General features: G+C 40.4%; 1 protein-coding gene across 1 annotated transcript in view; it reads right to left on the bottom strand.

Annotated features, from left to right (window-relative positions):
* Positions 1-21,360, bottom strand: part of tns1b (tensin 1b) — a 252,364-nt gene that overhangs the window by 127,305 nt on the left and 103,699 nt on the right. The window contains 1 exon segment of the mRNA XM_071207064.1: positions 12,697-12,734. Coding sequence (XP_071063165.1) covers positions 12,697-12,734 — 38 coding nt within the window.

Raw genomic sequence — 21,360 nt, 5'->3', positions numbered from 1 at the left:
GAAACTAAAATAAGAAACCTCATTTCTCAAATGAGAGGCAGTATGATTTATCCCGTGCTCGTGTTGTTGTGTTCCCTCACCGGTTGCTGTCCTGAGAGGAGGGCAGAGCAGCGAGCATGTGTTCTGTCCTGTGACTGCTAATTCATTTAGCCTCAGAGCGTTCAGCCTGCTCTGTATTTGACCAGACTCTGAGCAGCTAACTAAAAAATACAGTACGCACAAACACACTGGCAGAGAGCCAGAGGAATATTTTGATTATGACGCCCCCCCTTCCATGTTTTCCCTCACTCGATAGTAGCCCCTCAGTCTGTCACAGCGATATGAAGTGATATGACTTTAACAGAAGTTCAACCACCCTCTCCTGCTCCCTCCTTCTTACTGTAACTCCCTTTTCTCACTATCGGCAGAGCTGCCGCTGCATGGAAGAGGAAGGAAGTTGTTCATGTTGTTACTGGGATTCAATACCACACAGACATATTTGAAACCTCACCTTGGGTTATGTCATGGCTCCTGTTCTTATAGGCAAAGAACAATGTGTTGCGTCTTTCTAATAATGGCTGGTCTTTGGTTTCTCTATCACTCTGTAACCTTTTGGTAAGCATCAAGACACCTCATGTAAGAAATACTGAAAGTTGTATAAGGAGTTTAAGTCAGGAATACATCATCAAGTCTTACAAGTGGCAGAGAAATGAACTTCAATTAGAGAGGGACGAATGAATGAGCCTCTAACAGCAGGTATTCACAGTGCTCTGCCTTTATGACTAACATCCTGAGAGCCCTTGCCTGTGCCAAAGACACAGTATTAAGTGACACATTGCCACATCTTCCAAAGTGTCCAATTATGTTTGCGTGATAAATCAGTCCTGGAGCAACGCGTGGTATCTAAAGGAAGTAACTGAATCAGGGGGAGGAGGTGAAGCATGCCTAAGGAAAGAGGTAATTGAGTTTGAGTACACAAATGTGTTGTGTTTGTCCAACTGTCAATTTCTCTTTAAAACTACCTAAAGTTTTAAGTATGCTAACGTTCATTGTTGCTGGAATAGTTCATTGAGATATCCATCATTGATCAACAGACATTTATTAAATGCAATTTTAGATGAGCAATTCATTGTTTAAGTCAGTGATGTCAAACATGGGTAGTGTTTACCAAATTCACCTTTTAACTTGAATGCCCATTTTAAATCAAGAAACATGGGATTTGTTTCCTATATCAGGGATGTGGTAATAAAGAAAACAAATATTCATTTTTGACCTGATGGTGGCATTATATGGAAAATGAATGGATCACCAACTTAATCTTGAGAGGAATGTGGAATTTCTTGGCAATAAGTGTTGTGACAATTCAGTCAGTTCCACAAATGTGAAAAGTTAGAGATGTATCTAGGTTATTAAGATTCACCATCTGGGAACCATCCAATTCCTGTAAAGATATTCCAGCATAGGCTAAAGTGAAAAGCCAAAATAACCGCTCTGGTTCCAACTTCTCTAATCTGAAGATATGCTGCTTCTTCTATTTTAGATTATTGTAAATGTAGAGGCTTAATGTTTTGGACAGTTGTTACTTATGCGTAGACCTCTATCCTGCAGATGAAGTATGGTCTCTCTAAAGACTTCTGCCTTGTGTTTGAAGCTCCTGGTGACCAGACACCTACTGTCTGCAGTTATAAATCCAAGAAGCATCAACAGGTGAGGGCCATCTGCAAACCCATTGTTCAAAAACACACCTCACATGTGTGGCTACAGGTGTTTGGATGTGTCAACAACTTGGACTTAAAGGTCCCATGTCATGGCCATTTTTACTGATCATAATTCCATTGTTGAGGTCTACTAAAATACATTAATATTGTGCAATTTTCCAAACTGACATTGGTTTCTCATACAGCATCTCTGTATAGTATGTGTATTCACTCTCTGTCCTACACGGCTTGTTGGAGCTCCTGCCCAGAGCCGGCCCGACCCATTAAGCGACATAAGCGGCCGCTTAGGGCCCCACAGCCACTAAGGGCCCCCTAGCAAACATTTTTTAAAAATTGAATTTTTTTTTAAATAAAATAATAATCTCAGTAGTACATTGTCGCCGTGATCAGTATGTTTCATTAATTGTGTTAATATGCCTAGATTGCCTACTCTCAAAGTCATGTATTATTGAGTCAATAATAATTATATTATTGAGTCAATAATATAATACATTAACCGTGCTTTACCTGAACCTCATCATGACACGAGAGAGGACGGCAGGATTGTAATTTCCCGTGTTAAGTGAATGCAACAGAGGCAGGACACCAGACCAACCAGAGAGTTGAATGGAAATAAACATCTGTCTTATTGGCTGACAGGTACCCATCCTGTGAGCTGTGACAATGTTTAAACTGTCAGTCGGACTCAGAGTTTTTGAAGATGGACATAAGAAAAACATTTCTTAAAAAATACGACAATTCTCAAGTGGTGGCTCACACAACAACCCCAGAGCCACCACTTGAGCCAGGTAAACAAGGTATGTAAATGTCAGTAAACTTCCAAGTTATGCGAACATGTAAGCAAAGCATAAATTACAGCTACGTTGACGTTACTTTGAATCTCGGGGGTAAGCTAAACCATTAGCAAGTAGCTATAGCTAGCCAGATATATTAAATAAACACTTTGTCATACAATCTAAATGTAATGTTTTTTAGTGTTACCTGGTGATTTCAAAGAAAGCTCTCTGGGAAATGTTGACTTAATGTTCGACATGAAGCTAGAAGCTACCTTACAGTACACAGTTGATCCTGAGTCCTGTCAGTTAAAGTTTTTCATAGTTAGCTTAGCTAAGCATCAACCTAGCACTGAAATATATGGATGTTATGTGACAGTATTTCTGAGAAAAAGTCAGCTGAAATGGTGGCATAGTTGCCACTGCTTTACGTGTCGACAGCATGTTTGAACGTATTAGCAGTAAATGTGGCTGTTTGGCCACTGACGTTGCCATAACAACACCTGAATTTAAATGTGCAACCTCTTTTTGTGACAGATTTTTGCATGAAATTATAATTCTTCTGAATGATATTTCCTATTGACAGCTAGTTTCTATGTGAACATTATGAGATGGACAGCCAGAGAGAATAAATGAGAAAAAGTTATGAAAAACTATATGACAAAACAAGAATACAGTTTAAAAGGGGAGTGATTTGTAAAATATAAGAAAAAGAAAATCTGCTTACAGTTCTGTTTCATATGGGTGTTGAGAGATGTATCCATAGATCTCTTATTTTTGCTCTCAAAGTGCACCAGATTGATGCTTTTAACTTCAATATTAAAAAAAATATCTTCCCGGGGGAGCATGCCCCCGGACCCCCCTAGAGGAGGTGAGGACCCCAGTAGAGGAGGTTAGGTGTTTACATGCTTATGTATACAATATGTGTGCTTATGCTAACATCATAAGAGAGCGTTCTGTGTAGTGAGAACACACTAGAGTGAGGGGGGCCCCCCAAGCCAAAGCTCGCTTAGGGCCCCCAAAAGTCTAGGACCAGCCCTGCTCCTGCCCCCCCTCCCTGTGAGCCCAGTGGCCGTCTGCAAGACAGCGAGACACAGCGAAACCCAGTCCGGAAAACACACACACCCGCAGCCTGGCTGGGAGTTTGTGTGTGTGCCCAGGCCTGAGTTCCGCGGTGTCTCGCTGTCTCGCCGACACCACACCATGTGAGCCAGCTCATAGTGGCCCGCTCCTCGCAGCAGCGAGCCTCGCAACGTCCCGCCGAGTGTGTGTGTGTGTGTGTGTGTGTGTGTGTGTGTGTGTGTGTGTGTGTGTGTGTGTGTGTGTGTGTGTGTGTGTGTGAGGAAGTCCGCGGATTGGTCCAAACGTAACGGCTCCGCGGACGTAACGTAACGGCTCCGCGGATTGGTCAATTTGGACCAATCTGCGGAGCCGTTACGATACGTCACGATACCCGAAATACGTCACCACACCCAATAAGTAAACAATGGAAGAAGAGAAATCTCCAACGAGGCGTTCTGGGGCAGCATTGACAGGTCTTTTCTGTGTTAGAGTTGTACTCGCTACAGGGTGTACTTTGAGGGTTTGTGACTCTGCAGACCGTTTACATGCAGAAAAACCTTCATAATCACAAGGGGACGGGTAATAACCAGCAAAGCATGACATGGGACATTTAATAAAAAATGATAGATATATAGTTTACTTTATTCTCTACAGTCTCCAAAGACTTTCAATCTCCAGGTGATTGCTCAGAAATGTTAAAAATGTCTGGAAACAGTTGCCTCTAAGATGCATGCAGTGCCAAAAGGAATACTTGTTTGAATTAAATAGGTTTCTAGAAATGGAGAAAGCGTAGGTTATCTAGTGTGTCCACTGCTTTGATTGATTATCCTTATTGTAGGCAATCTACTGTTTGAATTCCTCATTAAGGTCTATTCACGTGTGTTTAAATGGTGATCATTAGTCAGGCATGAAAAGACTCAGAGCGACCTAACAACCGGTGTTCTTTAAAAGTGTTTCCACATTCTGGGATACAAAGAATTGTCAAACACGAAGAGCAAGATGAGGACCTATCCATCAGCAAGCTGCAGTTCTCTAACTGAGGCATGTTGTGCTCAATGAGAGGAACTGAAAGGGTCACAAATAACAACCTGAAATAACAAAAATACAGAGTGGCCGGCCAGCACAAAGAAACATCGGATTTTTCTCCAAACACACATTCGGAGAAATGCAGTAGCTGGGAAAAATGAAAACAAATGCTTCATCATTTTGGAGTGTGGAATGAGAAACCAGTGGAGTGAAAGTGTGTGCGTGTCCTTCCACTTTGCTTTCTCAGACCCCCTACCTCATTAACGCAGGAACATGGTAGTTTCCTTCTCAAAACACACTCGACAGGCAACGAAGGATCAGTGAAATCTAATAGGTTGTTCTCAGCTCCTCAGCTTGTTCCTGACTTGAAGTGTTCCCAATCCAGTAAAACATGGATCACTGCCCAGCCTACGCTACTTATCAGATATTCATTTTGATGTGTTGGCTAATATGTCACATCAATCACAGTACCAACATGTTAGAGGAGAACCAATAAATAAAGAATAAAGATATATAAATAAGGATTAATCAGTTGGTCACAGCATACAATCTTTAACCTGTTTATATTGTACAATGTCACATTTACTTCTTATGTTTTTGTTTATATTTTTTGAATCAATTAGTGCTTTTTTGTACACATTTTTTGTACACATTTTGGTATGATTTAATAATTATTTGTATTCAATGTTCTTGTATTATTCATTGTATTCTCTAACTGTCATTAAACCCAATGTCCTCCTTGGATAAATAAAGTGTTCTTATAATTCTGAATAACTCATCAATATGAAGGTTCAAATACGTACTTGACCACACCACACGTTGTTTGTTAGATTTAGTTATATAAAGAATAATAACGATTTTATTAGGTTTATCTGCTTAATTTGTATACACTGTATGTCCCTTATTTCTTATCTCAACATTATTGTTTATAAGACAGCTTTTACTGATACTGTACAAATGTAGACATAAAGCATGTTATATTCTCTAACAGGGTATGTGTATTACATTTTACATATTGTGGTTTGTTTTAATTTCTAATATAAATGTTAACTCTAAACAGTTGGAAACTCAGGCTCTCCATATTACACTGAACAAAAATATAAACGCAACACTTTTGTTTTTGCTCCCAAAACATTTTCTATATACACAAAATAACCATTTCTCTCAAATATTGTTCACAAATCTGAACAAATCTGTGATAGTGAGCACTTCTCCTTTGCCGAGATAATCCATCCCACCTCACAGGTGTGGCATATCAAGATGCTGATTAGACAGCATGATTATTGCACAGGTGTGCCTTAGGCTGGCCACAATAAAAGGCCACTCTGAACCGTGCAGTTTTGCTTTATTGGGGGGGTCTGGGGGGGTCCGAAAACCAGTCAGTATCTGGTGTGAGGGTTAGGGTTAGGGTAATGTTGTGAATTGAGTGGCCCATGGTGGTGGTGGGGTTATGGTATGGGCAGGCGTATGTTATGGACGACGAACACAGGCCACTCAATTCACAACATTACCCTAACCCTAACCCTAATCCTACCCCTCACACCAGATACTGACTGGTTTTCGGACCCCCCCAGACCCCCCCAATAAAGCAAAACTGCACGTTTCAGAGTGGCCTTTTATTGTGGCCAGCCTAAGGCACACCTGTGCAATAATCATGCTGTCTAATCAGCATCTTGATATGTCACACCTGTGAGGTGGGATGGATTATCTCGGCAAAGGAGAAGTGTTCACTATCAAAGATTTTTTCAGATTTGTGAACAATATTTGAGAGAAATGGTTATTTTGTGTTTATAGAAAATGTTTTAGATCTTTGAGTTCATCTCATGAAAAATGGGAGCAAAAACAAAAGTGTTGCGTTTATATTTTTGTTCAGTGTAGTTCAACACAAAGGAAATGCCATTTGAAAAGTTTATAATTACAACTTTTTGTAATGCAGATTGCTTGTCATTGTGGATAATTCCACAAAGTATACTATGAATCAATTTAAAAAGGACATTATAACATTGGATTGCATGTCAATGAAGGGAGGTAGCAAAACGAGCCCGGGTTCAAAAGGATAAGGGTAAGTGTTGCTGCCATAAACAACAGAGACCACAAACCACAACTGAAAGGAAATTGTTTTTTACAGTATGTTTATACAGAATGTCACACTGAAACGGGAAATGTGTTTTAACTGCACAGAACAGGAAGAGCATGTTGTAGATTTGGGAAAGATTAGAACGTGGGGTTCACCTCATTGTACAATTTAAATGCAAAGAGAAACTAGAAAAGGTCACTCAGTAGAGAGAAGATCTCCTCCATATGTCCCTCTCTTCCATTCCTAATAAAAAGAGTTGAATGTCGCTCAATTGTCCCTCCAGGCCCCCATTACAGTCAAGATCAAACCAAAGATATCAAAAACGTGGATGTATTCATCTTCTATCGTGCCTAACTTCAATCATTACATAATCATAACATGTCAGGTATGGAATTCATTTGCAGACACTCGTATTTTTATAGATGTCAGTTTTGAGCCATGACAAAGGCTAAAATGTAGCCTGAAACCAAATATGTTACACCAACAACCATACACATAATCTCCTCAGAGGCTTATACCTTGTCAATATTATATTTATTTTATAGCTTCAACTGCTTTTTTAAAGAAAAATACAGTTAGAAAAGTTAACTTTTACCAGACCTACTGATGTCGTCTTCATGCAAGCTAGATGGAAGGCAGGAGCTTCTTTTACTGCATGGTCACTTTGGAGTGGTGCAGGGAACGTAAGGAATGACATCATTTGTTAGGCCATCCCAAAAGTTAGCAAAGCAAGGGCTCCCTCGACAAAATGCAATGGGATTTTCTATTGGATTTCGGAATACTGCAGGAAATTAGATCTTTGGCAAAAACACATACAGTTGCAAGAAAAACGTGTGAACCCTTTGGAATTACCTGGATTTCTGCATAAGTTGATCATAAAATGTGTGCTGATCTTCATCTAAGTCACAACAATAGACAAACACAGTCTGCTTAAACTAATACCACAAACAATTATATGTGTTCATGTTTTTATTGAACACACCATGTAAACATTCACAGTGCAGGGTGGAAACAGTATGTGAGCCCCTAGGCTAAAGACTTCTTCAAGAGCTAATTGGAGTCAGGAGTCAGCCAACCTGGAGTCCAATCAAGGAGACGAGATTGGAGGCGTTGGTTAAAGCTGCCCTGCCCTATAAAAAATACACACCAGTTTTGAATTTGCTATTCTTAAGAAGCATTGCCAGATGTGAACCATGCCTCGAACAAAAGAGCTCTCGGAAGACCTACGATTAAGAATTGTTGACTTGCATAAAGCTGGAAAGGGTTACAAAAGTATCTCTAAAAGCCTTGATGGTCATCAGTCCACGGTAACGGCCCGTCCACACTACAGCTTCAAAAAAAGCTTGGAGCTGGGCGTGTCTGAAGCTTGGGGATTTTATTCGAGCACCGCGACCAACAACCAATCACATGAATGTCCCGCCCCGGACATACAAAGCAAAAAAAACAGGTTCTTCTCCACTATTGCTAAAATGGATGCCGGTGTTGTAGCAAGGGTAAGAAGGGCAAGAAGGGTAACACATGTGTGTGTATATAAAGTGTATACATTGTCTGGCAGGAAGCCATTTAGTGTGCGTCGCTGGGTCTGGTCATACAAAACCGGGTGATTTGCTACGGCGATAATTAGTTTCTCCTCCATCTTTTTTTGAAATATAGAAATGAACGGCGGGATATCTCTCCCAGCTTAGACGCGGTTTGATTGGCTAGGGCTTGAGCTGTCAGATTTTCAGAAACGGGATTTGATTGGCTGGCGCCGGCTACTCCGCCATCTCCCGAGACGGCGGAGACGGACCGCTATGCTACCCACAATTCAGTTCGGCGTAAAGTGAGGCAACGTGACGTCACCCCATTCAAAGTGAATGGGCAGACGCGTTGGAAACCGTTTTTGAAGCTGTCGAAGCTATAGTGTGGACGGGCCGTAAGACAAAGTGTCTATAAATGGAGAAAGTTCAGCACTGTTGCTACTCTCCCTAGGAGTGGCCATCCTGTAAAGATGACTGCAAGAGCACAGCGCAGAATGCTCATTGAGGAGAAGAAGAGTCCTAGAGTGTCAGCTAGAGACTTAAAGAAATCTCTGGCACATGCCAACATCTCTGTTGACGAATCTACGATACGTAAAACACTGAACAAGAATGGAGTTCATGGGAGGACACCACGGAGGAAGCCACTGCTGTCCAGAAAAAACATTGCTGCACGTTGGAAGTTTGCAAAAGAGCACCTGGATGTTCCACAGCACTACTGGCAAAATATTCTGTGGACAGATGAAACCAAAGTTGAGTTGCGTGGAAGGAACACACAACGCTATGTGTGGAGAATCCAAAGGGTTCACATACTTTTTCTTGCAACTGTATATGATGCTAGCACATTGTTTTCAGCAGGATGATATCCACATATTAACACTGTTTTATAGTGGATGCCTGAATACAATAGCCAGAGGTAAAAAAAAAACGAATGTAATGCTATAAACAAAGCTACATGACATCGAACTACATCACGGTTACATCAATATATATATGTATATATATATATATACATACATACATATATATATATTTTGTTGTATATATTACCAAGTGGTTTCATGTACAACCCACACAAGTATCATGCTAAATTAAGCTCTGTTGCTGGGATATCACTAGATCCTGTTACATCAGTGTAATATAAAAGTACATAACGATGGATGTGTAAATTAGCATAATTACTAGCTAGCCGCTAGCTGCTAACTGTTGCGGCCGCCTCGTTAATATCAAACTCCATCACATAGCAATCCAGTACCATGCTGTCATGAACGTGCGGTGCTGTTACGTGTACAAATTGACGTGCTTGATGTGAACGAGCATTTGGTTAAAGTTGCGCATGCTCTATGAGCGCACATACGGGTACTTATCAGGCATGCCAGGTAATCTGTGACGTTTCGCCCTACCAAAAGTTGGGCCATTTTATCTTCATGCGCCAATGAGCAACTCTCATAGGAATGAATGAGGCCCCGCCTCCCACACTGTATCCAGTTCTTAGTATACATCCATGGGTTACATGGCCTTGCATCACCACCGCTAAGTTAAGGGCGGCTAATGTTAGCTTGATAATATTTAATCAGGGCTGACCCTGGCCAACTTCTGGCCCCACACAAATGAATTTGATGAGGCCCCCTGTCTCGTGAGCGTCCACGGATGGGGGGGGGTGCGAGTGGAGCACGCCCGTGAACTGCGAGCGCTTAATTGCGCCGCATTTGCGCATCAACTGAGGCGCCCTCCGCAAGATGAGACCCCGCGCAGTCTGCGTGGTGAGGGGCGGCCCTGTATTTAGTAGTCTTAGCTTTTGCTATTTGTTAGCAACCTCCATTTTTATCCGACATCTGCCAGTAGGGTTTTTCATGACATAATGTATGTCGTAGAACAAAATATTAAAATGTCTAAAGCTAATACAGACAATATTTCTGAAATCGAACCAAAAAAAGCTAATGCTAAAATGCTAACTAGGGTTTGGACTCATTCCTGCACCACTATCACACTGTATGCTCGAGAGTGTGACCAAGGCTTCACCACTGAAGCTCTCACAGCAGCACAGTGGGAAACACACCCTACTACTGTGAGGTCAAGTTCGGGCAAAGGAGGAAGACGTATGAAAGAAATGACAGGTCAGGTATTCAGCACAAATGTACAAGCATTTGGAAGAGTGGACCTTGACATATTTCCTGTCTAATACACTCTCTGGATCTCTCCCGTCAGCACTCAGGAGGGAAATGTTACTGACAAGATTGAAATAATTGTTCACATCCAGTTGAGAGCAAACACACAAAAGGGTGGGACACACACACATGTTCACACACTTACATAAGCCGGAACATTTGTTTGCAGTTGCCAGTTTAAATATGGGCCACATATTAGTCTTATCTGGAGACAGAGATTGATAACGGAAGTGTGTACTTGGGAGAAAGCTCAGAGTTACGATCAAGAGTTCAGATTCCTAACATGTATGGTCGTATATGAGCGTTATCGTCTTTTTTATAAAAAATAAATAATTCATAAAACGGTCTCACAGGCCTGACAGAGCCGATAGAGATCAGGCTTGACCCTGTCGTGGTCCCTCCCTTGTTTTTCATCTCGGGCTTGTTAGCAAATTGCTTCCTGCCAACGCTATGACATTTTTTTGGTTGAAATGTTTAGAAAAGGAAATGCTGCTGTGATTTTTGGAGATGGAACGTTCCACTTTTTGTATATATAGACATTGGCAGTTTGGTCTGTGCTCCTTTATCGTCTCCTCCCACAATTTTGACCCACCACTGCCTGAAATGCAAATGTTATCAACAAGTATGCTGTGTGCATTTTTTTTGCAACATTTAGCAAATGTTGGCACCTTATGTTGAAGGTAAAAGTGTAACCTCAATAAGACCCATTTAAACAGAGAATTGCAAAAATAAGTCAACAACTTTCACACACAGATTTCCCAAATAGTGAAACATTTTCTGGCAACTATACTTCCCTACCTTCTAAAACATTTTGTAAGAACAATTGGAAGCTTTTGAAGTTTTTAATACGCCTTGATTGGCTGTCTTGATATCTTATGACGTGATCATTCTCGAAAAATGGGGAAAATAATGTTCTTGTTATAGTAGCTGTTTAAATGTAACTGGGTTGTTGAATTGCTGCTAGACCAGCGTTTCTCAAAGAAATGTGATAGGTGGGTCACGAATGGGCACGATGCATTTTTAATTTTTTTTAATAAATGTTTTGGACCTCGGGCCGAATCGAACCTGGGTCCTTGTGGGCGGTAGTGGACTGTCACAGCCGGAGACTCGCAACGGCGTGGACTATATTTAAATGTATATAGACTCTTGGACATTACAATGCTCTGGAGTTATTGGAAATTGCACGAGTCAGAAGCAATCTTATGCAGCCATAACTGGAATCAAATTCTGCAAAAATATAAATAAAAGGTGAGAAGTGTTCTTATGTTGATTTGAAATATGAACGTTTTGAATTAAGCTTCAGACTATTCGGTACAGCCGACCACAAGTACCACAAGTACCACAAGTACCACAAGCAGCGATTGCTTCTGAAAGAAACATCACTTTTGAGTTGTGCAAATGTTTTGCATTCAAATAACGTGTCATTCACCCTCTGTGTCTTTGGGGTGGAGGCAAGTCTTATTTTCTCCACACCTAGTGGTTAGGGAAAATAGCTTGCCTTTTTTCATTCTGGTAAACCCATCCATTAAATCCTGTAACTGTACTGGCGTTTCTGGTGGTAAAAGTTACGTTAATAATGCATTTTTAAGACATTTATATCACTACAATTCTACTAGACTCCCCTAAATGGTTGGCTAAAGCCCCCCCGCCCCCTTATCCTGAGTGTGGCGTGTCTGCCCTGCACCCCTGGCATTTCCTGTGAGTAAAAGAGGGATTGGGCAAAGCTGGCAAGCAGCACCCATTTCAGTAATGGATACCAGATGTATCGTATATTCCAAGGTGTGCACATGAACTGTATATGTGCGTGTGAGTTCACGTGCACATGCGTGCTCATGCGTGCACATCCTCCCGTAAACCCCTCCTGGCAGTAGTACTCTTACACAAAACACACAACCTTCCCTCTTTCACAGCCCTGCAGGAACTTCATCTGTTTTCCCTCCCACTTTCTTCTACGTGCTCTTTGTCTTTCCAAAACAAGATGAATCAAACCTCGGCTCCTCCATCCAGAGGTCTTTTATTTTTAGACGCAGGGTGATGTGCGAGTTTGTCCAATATAAACACATTCGGGTACAAGGATCACTTGTTTAGACATTCTCAAGATTTTTTTGCAGAACATAAACTCCCTAGACTCCACCTACCGCAACATCTGCATGTACATCGCTCACATACAGAGGAGTAGCTGGCTCCACCTAAACATCATATTTCCTCCTGATAAGCTCAGATGGATTTAAAAGGACGAGTTCCGTTGGTCTAAGAGTCCCGTGTTCTTTTTCAATGTGCAAGGCGTATCCGATGCGAACACAACTGCGATAACTTTGAAACATGACTTTATATAGTTTGTGTATCTTTCTTTATCCAAAATGTTTTCACTCTTACCTTGACTTCACATTTCTTGTGGCAGGCTATGCGGCACACTAGAGAAAACAGAAGAGAACAAAATGAAAATTAACTTCACAGCTCGTAAAAGTTTCCCAAACATTGTGGACGAATCCAAACACTGTGGTCCAGAATGATTCATGACAGTTGAGCTGTCAAAGAGGTGTCAAAAGCAAGAGCTCCATGGGAAGTGTTTGTCCTGAGATGGAATATCAAATATCATCTGCTGTTAGTTACTTCCCAATATAAATGTTGTGATTGTTACACTCTGGCATGTATTGCGTTATGCTAAAATACTCAGATACAATTAACCTTCCTGTTGTCTTCGAGTCAAATTTGACCTGTTTTTAAATGTTGGAAAAAGCGGTTATTTAATCTCATTGCTATAAAAATAGCATGCATGCATTGTTTCACAGTACGTTCTTCACAATAAAAATGTATGATCACTGTGACAAGACATTGTCCCTGTTTGCGTATGGCACATGGCGAAAGGCACACTTCGTCAACAAATTCAAACACACATCAATTGAGTCCTCGCACTACAATTACTTTACAGTTCATGTATTCCCAACATTTGTAAAATAATCACTCAAATCAATATTTTGTCAAAAACTGTTTTTATTTTAAGCATACTTCAAACAGAACTGCTGTTCCACTCATTCCCAGTTCCAGAGTCCCAAACAGAAGAACAGAATAGTGCTGCCTTAAATAGAGCCTCAATCAGTCCGAACAAGTGTGCTCAATTGGACCATGTTATACCATGGGTGACAATAATTCCTTATAAGTACAAATGTCATTGTTTAGGGCTTTAATTGCCAGAAAGTAGCAACATATGATGACTCCTTTGATTTATTGTGTTTAATTATTTTAATATAAATTGTAATAAATGTGTGGTTCTTTACAATTACATTAAATCATTTGATAAATAGTTGGTTGGCCGATGGGGAGGGGCTTAACACATAAAAGCCTCTGGCCACCAATGTGTTGGGGTGGCTGATGAGGGCTGTAGAGCAGACAGGTACACTTTCTGCAGGCTTTCTTTATACTGTATGTTTTATTTGGAATGGTCGTCCATGTTATTTATTTATTTTTTAAAACGTTTTTTCTATAAATAAAAGCACTTAAATATTTTCTTTTGCGACTAAAGCCATATTTTAATTTTTTCTTAGTAATTTCCCCCACACTATTTGTAACATTTGGTGTCAGAAGTGGGATTTCCACAGATCCCCGGAGCTCTTTTCCCCAAAAAAAGTGATGTTCCGTAAAACCAACACAATGAGCATTTTTTTTAAAGTTACTTTAAACAGCGCTAAACAGCAGAGCTGAACAATTATTGTTCGTGGCTTTACCACTTCACCTGACCCCTACCACACACAAGTGGGATCTATTATTAGAACATTTCTTAGAAACATCCTCAGTGTATTCACAGAAGGCCATAATATGTGGGAGTCGGAGTTAAAAGGAATTCATAAACATCTCGTTCGCACAATCAACCAAGATAAAAGGCTTGTTCTACTGTTGAAGTTCAACACATTATTTGCAGCTTCCCTTCTGCCCCCGAGCCCCCTCTCCGGACTCCCACTGCGTCTACAAATAAGGGTCAATGGGGGAGAGCACCTGGACCAGCAGCTCGTAAATTGTTAGAGCCCCTCGAAGGGCAGAGAACGAAAACTCAGTGTGCCGAGGCGTAAGCTTTCCAAATAAAGGAGAGGACTGTGTGCTTTTACTGGAACACCATACTCCTTATGTAATGAGTTATTCTTCCTGTCTCCAGACACATTTTTCAAAGCAAGTGTAATATCTATTGTGATTATTTGTGAAGTCATTGATATAAATGTGGGAGCCTGCCAGTCCTCACATTGTGTGGGAGTGGAGACTGTGTGTATGTTATACTGTTATGGCGAATGTTCCTGAACCCCATGCTTCCTGTTATATGTGTTGCCTCAGCTATACAGGGAACTTTTCCCGTAGTAACTCTATGTCCCTTAATCACGCAAACATATTTCTCAAACACACTACTTTGTTCTTAAAACCACATGATCTTTGTTTATTATGAAAAATCTGTCTTTACAAGGCTCAATTATTTAAAAAGTCAATGGAAAGACGCAAATACACAAACTCATTCCACCACACAGTGAGTCCGTTTGATGCTAGCTTACGGCTAACGTCTGAACGGTCTTTTCATTTGCTGTTTGGAATTTGTGCTATCCTCTCATTGGGTTGAAATCTGAATAAATATTTTAACAGTTCTTACCAAGAGATATTGGAACATTATATTAAGTATTAATTCAACTGGCTACTTAGCGCAACAAGGAGTGGAAAACCTACAGTACAGGTGCACCAACAGTGCTAACATGACAAATCCATAAACTAACTAGAAATACTGCCCAGGGTTTTATAATGTTGCCAGTCAAGTTCTTCTGCTGTGTGTCTATGAATTTGTTTGAGAGAAAAGTCAAGTTTATTGTTTCTTTTTCACATGCTTGGCCTAAAAGGCTTTTGTTATAACCCAAGTTGTAGCCCTAAAAGTAGAAATTGCTTCAAATATGGGTGTTGGTACAAAAAGAAATACACATTTTAAAACGGATGCTTAACACACATCAATACAATCACCAACTTCAAGGTGGGGGGACCCAACATGAGTGTTACCAGTTCAGTATCCAATACATGTGTAATATGGTTATGCTCCCCTTCTGTTCCTGAGGTATGCCGTTGAATAATGGCCAGAAAAGTATTTTTTCAGAATAATTTGGAGATTTTCAATATTGAAAAGACGTCTTAATTGATCCTATAAGGCAGTGGTTCTCAAACTTGTTCAATAATGTACCTCCTTTGAAAAATAAATTCAGCCAAGTAACCCCTGATCAGCGCAAAAACAATTTGTTAGGGAAAAAATGCATATATAAAGAGGTACAGTACAGTCTGATTTATTAAAACAACAACCTTGTAACTGAGAAACACTTACATTTCAACATAAATACTACAGTAAGACGACATTGAACTGATCTTTTTAATAAGTTGTACTTACAATTTAGTGAGAAACATGGGCTTGTGCTTCGCTGAGGATCTTGTCATTCTCGGTGACAGGGAGGCAACCTGCAGTTATTACACTTCGCGTTTTGAAATATGTGTAACTCTGTTCATATAAAACCCACACTGCTAAAACTTCGTTACTTTTCCTAAAATTGGTATATTTATTAATTTTGGGGCGTGGGGAATGAAGAGAGAAAAATATAGGAGCATTTTATGAGCATGGGATTTCGACCCCTCATATAAACATATGCATAATGCTGCGCTATACTTTGCGGCCGCACGCCGTTGCCAAGCAACGCTTATTGTTTCGGTCCTTTGATAAGCAGGCAGTCATATAATTAACTAGAACTAGCTAGATCTGATAGATTTGGATATTAACGCGAGTGATCAGAGATCAGATCAGCTGCTGCTGACGGAGAACACGCAGCTCTTCCAGTTCATAGCTGCCCCGCTGTGACGGACCGTTGAGCGGAGCAAAATACACTAAGAGTTAGACCTAACACACTTAGCTAGGTTATCTACTCTGGAACAAGCTAAACTAGTTATACATATATTTATTCTTTACTGTCGGGTCACTTATTACAGGATCAGCGAGCTGCACGAGACTGATGGGCTCTCAGGAGAGGAAAAGAGAGCACCCCGTTTATTTTCCCATTTTATTATCCAGAATTGCTGTAAACCTTTGAATAAAGTGGTTCATCTACTATTAGTAGTAGTTTGTTTAAATGCATTACTTATGTTTTTTTTTTTCATGAACATAAAAAAAATCGCACGTACTCCCTGCAGTACTCCAACGTACCCCTAGGGGTCCGCGTACCCCCATTTGAGAACCAAGTATAAGGTGTTTGTCTGCAATTTTTTCATAATTAGGATATGAATTATTCCAAAAACATGTTTTGGTACTGTAGGTGACTTTTGACCGCCAAAATGTAATCAGACCAAGTGGACATTTCTGAGATAATCGTGTTCAAGTAGAACGGATAAGAGCTCACGGTGTCCTTGTCCTTTCACCTTTTGACCATCAAACTCTTATCAGTTTATCCTTGACGCCAAGTGGATATCGGTGCCACATTTTAAGGAAATCTCTCAAGAAGACACACAAGAAAAGGATTAGAAGAACAAACAAAACACTTAATCCGTATTCATGGTTGTCACAAGTGAAACCAAATAATTAATGTTAGCTATATTAGCGTCAAGAGTTGAGGCTCCCAGACATGAAATAAAACGCTTTAAAAGTTTATAAGGGTAGCTCAATCATTATTGACATTTATTTATAGAGTTTGTCATCAACTTAAAGATGTGTTTGTATAGGTGTGTCTTTCTATGCAAGGCTATAGGTTTGTAGAAATCTTTAACAACCCTTAACCTAGTTCAGGGTCAGAGGTTAAGTGTTCAAAGCAACATGGGGTCAACCAACAGCTCCGGTGTCTTCATTCTTATCCGGCAGACATTTATTTATCTTTTCTGTTTTTCCACAGGAGTATGCTTTCATTCAAGGAGACTTGTATTTAGCTAACCCACAGCCATGCTTCATTTGATTGACATGTCACAAGTAGAGCTTTTTATTTTAAATAATGCTCAATGTTAGATGTACAAAAGGGGAAAATGGGACAAACTTCTATTTCAATAAACTGTTGGACAAGTAGTGTAAACATACAGCATGTGGGGAAAGTGAGAAGCTCCTTTTTTAGAGCCAAATGTGTAATTACATAACGGTGCAGTTAGTTTCTATTTAGGCACATGCAGGACTATATTTGCACTTGGGGGGTAACATTTGAAAGTCAGTTTGACTCCTTAATTAGAGGCCTTCACATGTGGGTGGCACCATGAAGTCCTACCGGGATACACGTTTCCAAGTCTTCCAAAAGTACTCTGGTTCCCATGGTCAAACAGAATGGAGTTATTCTATCCAACTTTACGCTGTACTGTGTCACCGGGCACCGCCTGAGTCCAAGCTTTGAGAAACATAATGAAACACATGACATTATTCTCTGTTCGAACAACATACTCTGAGTGAGGTTAGAATTTCATATTTCCGATCAACTGTTGATTATACCAAAGCCCCACAGCATTTCCGGAACCCACAAAGGAGCATTTTTTCATGTTATTCATTGTGTTTTTGGATTTCATAAATAGCTGAGTCATCATTAAGATATTAAATATTCCGAAATAGATCAAAATGGCCAATAGAGTATGGTTGCGTGTTCAAATGCAATGTAATGTTTTGTCAGGCATATATATACAACAAATATTAAAAATAAAAGTATATTAAACTTAGATTCCAGCTGACTGTTAAGGTAAGGTAACTGGAAGCAAGTATTATTTGGCATTTCTGCATGATAAATACTTAAATGATTACTGGCTAATATCTTTGGCACTACTTTTGCCTTAGACCAACATTTTAAAAGGGCTGCCTGGACTACTAAAACATAACATTGCCATCCAACGAAATCCAGAGTCGGTCAGACAAACACAGGACTTTGTTTCAACCAGCAGATATATGTTCGCTTCCAGTGTGAAACAAGTGAAGGCTTATTTAATGTTCAATTAGGCACTTATTTCAAGCCAAACCATGAACTCTTACGAAACATGTTTGTCTTTAAGTGTTTTGAGAAAAACAAACTGACTTTGATAGAACCCAAAGTTATAGCCATGACTGTAGAACATCAAATATGGATGTTGCTGCAAAGAAGAAACTACAAATTCTAAAAAGTGGTTGCTACAAACCAGTGGCGAACCGTCAGGGCCTTCAAGGTATTCAGAGAATACCCTGGAACACTCAGATAAAAATACAAATAAAATGTATATAAAATGAATACATGAGAATCATATCTGTGTTGTTGATCTGTAATATTACAGTGTTACGTTGATTTGTTTGTCCTTCTCGGACCATGCACTACGCATTTCAGTGGTTTTGCCGGCGGCGGCGGCGGGGGGTGTGTGTGTCTACAGAAGGTCCAGTTGTGATAGACACGGTTCGCCACTGCTTCAAACACATCTTCAACCCTGGCAGCTCAAAAGATCTATATAATCGTTGAGAAATGGTCTTGAATAATGGCTGGCAGACTGATGTCACAGTGAAGTTGACATTTGACCTTTGGAATCAAAAAATAAATAATGTAAGGCTTGTAGATATGTGTGTGAAGTTTTTTCATAATGAGCATTTCAATTCTTCAAAAAGGTCACAGAAAATGTGACTGCCAAAATCTCACTAAAATCACTAGTGGAACAAATGAAGTCACAGTAAGCTTCCATTTTGACCCATGACGATCAGTTGAAGACGCTACAATAGGCTATTGGAAAGTGTGACGATGGCGTCTGTGAAATGTTACAGACTAGGTAGTTCTGTTTCCTCAAAATAACCAAGTTGTTTTGTTTTGTCTCAATCTACAATGATAACCTTGTGTTTAAAAACTGTGACTGAAATCTTCGAGAAAATACTCTTTCCTTGAGAACATAATCGAGAGTGGTTCAGCATGTGAACGTCAGTTTTGTTCGGGTTGAAACAGAGTTACAAGGTCTTTTAAAAATAAGAGAACGTTACCTGTACATGTATACATTATTTTACACTTAATATGTGGGATCTGTGTACTTTCACACGAGAGTAAAAGAGAGTATTTATGAATTTCACTATATGACATGAGCCACATAGAATGCTCTAATAGATGTGACATTTAAACATGCGTGGCAGTTTGCTTGATAAGCATTAAAGCCATGTGTCTGTCCATCAGGACAGTGTCCCGCTCAGCTCCCAGCAGCACGCGAGTCCCCAGTAAACAACACTCCGGGGCCACATGGGAAGAAGCAGGACTTCCATATTGGGTGTGAAAGCGCTGAGCTCAGAGAACTGGGGTTAGGCTTTACCTTGTTAGGAAGTTGGAGCTTTGAAGAATAAACAGAGCAGAAATGTTCCTGCTGGAGGGAAGGAAGAAAAGGGAGGAGGGGGGGCAGAGCAGTGATAAAGAGGGATAGAAGAGGAGGAGAGAGAAGGGAGATGCAAGGAAGAAAAGAAAGGATGACTAATAGAGAGTGAGTGTATCCATCCTTAAGCGAATGAGAGGACACTGGGTCAGAACGAGGAGATGATGAGGAGTGTACACTAGTTATCTGACTCTGGGTCTGTGGTATGCTGTACAGCATTAACGAGAGGGGAGGAGGGGGTGAATGATAGAGGTGGGGGTGTGTGTGATTTCCTTCCCCTGGTCCCTTGGAATGAGCGTATACTCCCACCGGGCTGGGCTGGACCCCTTGTAACTCTGAACACAATCAGAGGGCAGGGCCGCAGAATTTCCTCTCCCCCCCCCCCCCCGCCCCCCCCACCTCACTCTCTCCAGCAAACCCTTTCCCTCTCAGGCACAATCACACACACAGGAGCACCAACACGTGTCCCCCTAACACCCACAGTACGTCACGTCTGTACACACATACAGTACATAACGTTACTAACTGAGGATCTTACCTAATTGTCCCTCCCAGCCACCGTATAGTTAAAGTTGTGCCTAACTTCAGTGGATCGTTCACAATGACAACATGCGTTCACATAGATGAGAGCAGCACGACGTCACTGCCCGGTGATTCGACAGCCCTGCCCGCCTCCTGATGAAAACAATGAATTGGCGCCAAGCTAACAAAATGGTTCCATCATTCCTAAAAGCTGCTGTGTCGTTTGTCGCATGTCAAAGAAGAGAAAGATACACTTGTATTTACTTTTACTTAGTAAAAAAGAATGTAAAGAAAATATCCTTGGCTTCACACCTCCACAGAGGCAAGCAGTGTAATCAATGAGACACGCTCAGTCAATACTCTGTACATCATGACAGCTAAACCATGATGCTAATAGGTCAATCGTCCTAGTTGTAAAGTAAAGAGTTGTAATGTTAAAATTGAAAGTAGTAAATATGTTTACTGCATTAGCATACACAACACTGACAAGCCAAGGAAATCCCAGTTTAAGTGTGTGCCTGCTTCCTGCCACTCGTCCACCGCAGACTGACCGGACATCCATCTTCTATTGATTTCAATCAGACCATAAATCGACTCGGTTCATCAATCTCCAATGGCATTATGTAGGTTGCCTGTCTGACCATTTCTGTTGGGCTCATTGTAAATACAAAACGCAATGTTTTATTCATTCTTGATTGGCAAAAACTTCAGTCAAATGACAGTGAATGTTTTCAAATGTCAAAAACTTGATATTTGATTATTATAATACAATCATGTAAATTGTAATGAGCAATTACTAATGAACATACTTTGGAAAGAGACATAAGAGTTATCTCCTGGCTGGAAGTGATATGTTGTGCAGTGAAGCTGTTGTTGTAGGCCAACCCTGAAGTAAGCATCACAGGGGCTCCCTCGACAAAAAGCAATGGATTTTTTTCCATTGGATTTCCACTTAAGTATAACAGAAAATAAAATCGGTGGCAAATAAAACATTTCGGATACTTACACATTTTGTTCAGCAGGATATCTCCACATATTAACACCACTTAAAGAGCCTGTGACACGGTTTTCCCCCATCATCCAAACCCATCAATTTGAGTACATATTGTCCCCTTGAAAACCGTTACTGAACTGATTTTGGATATTTGTACTTTGATAACCATTAATCTGCCTTCAATGTTGACAATT

Source organism: Pseudochaenichthys georgianus, chromosome 21 (genome assembly GCF_902827115.2).
Source record: "Pseudochaenichthys georgianus chromosome 21, fPseGeo1.2, whole genome shotgun sequence".
Classification (NCBI taxonomy): Eukaryota; Metazoa; Chordata; class Actinopteri; order Perciformes; family Channichthyidae; genus Pseudochaenichthys; species Pseudochaenichthys georgianus.
Note: the sequence above shows the minus strand (reverse complement) of the source record. Positions and strands in the feature narration are given on the sequence as shown.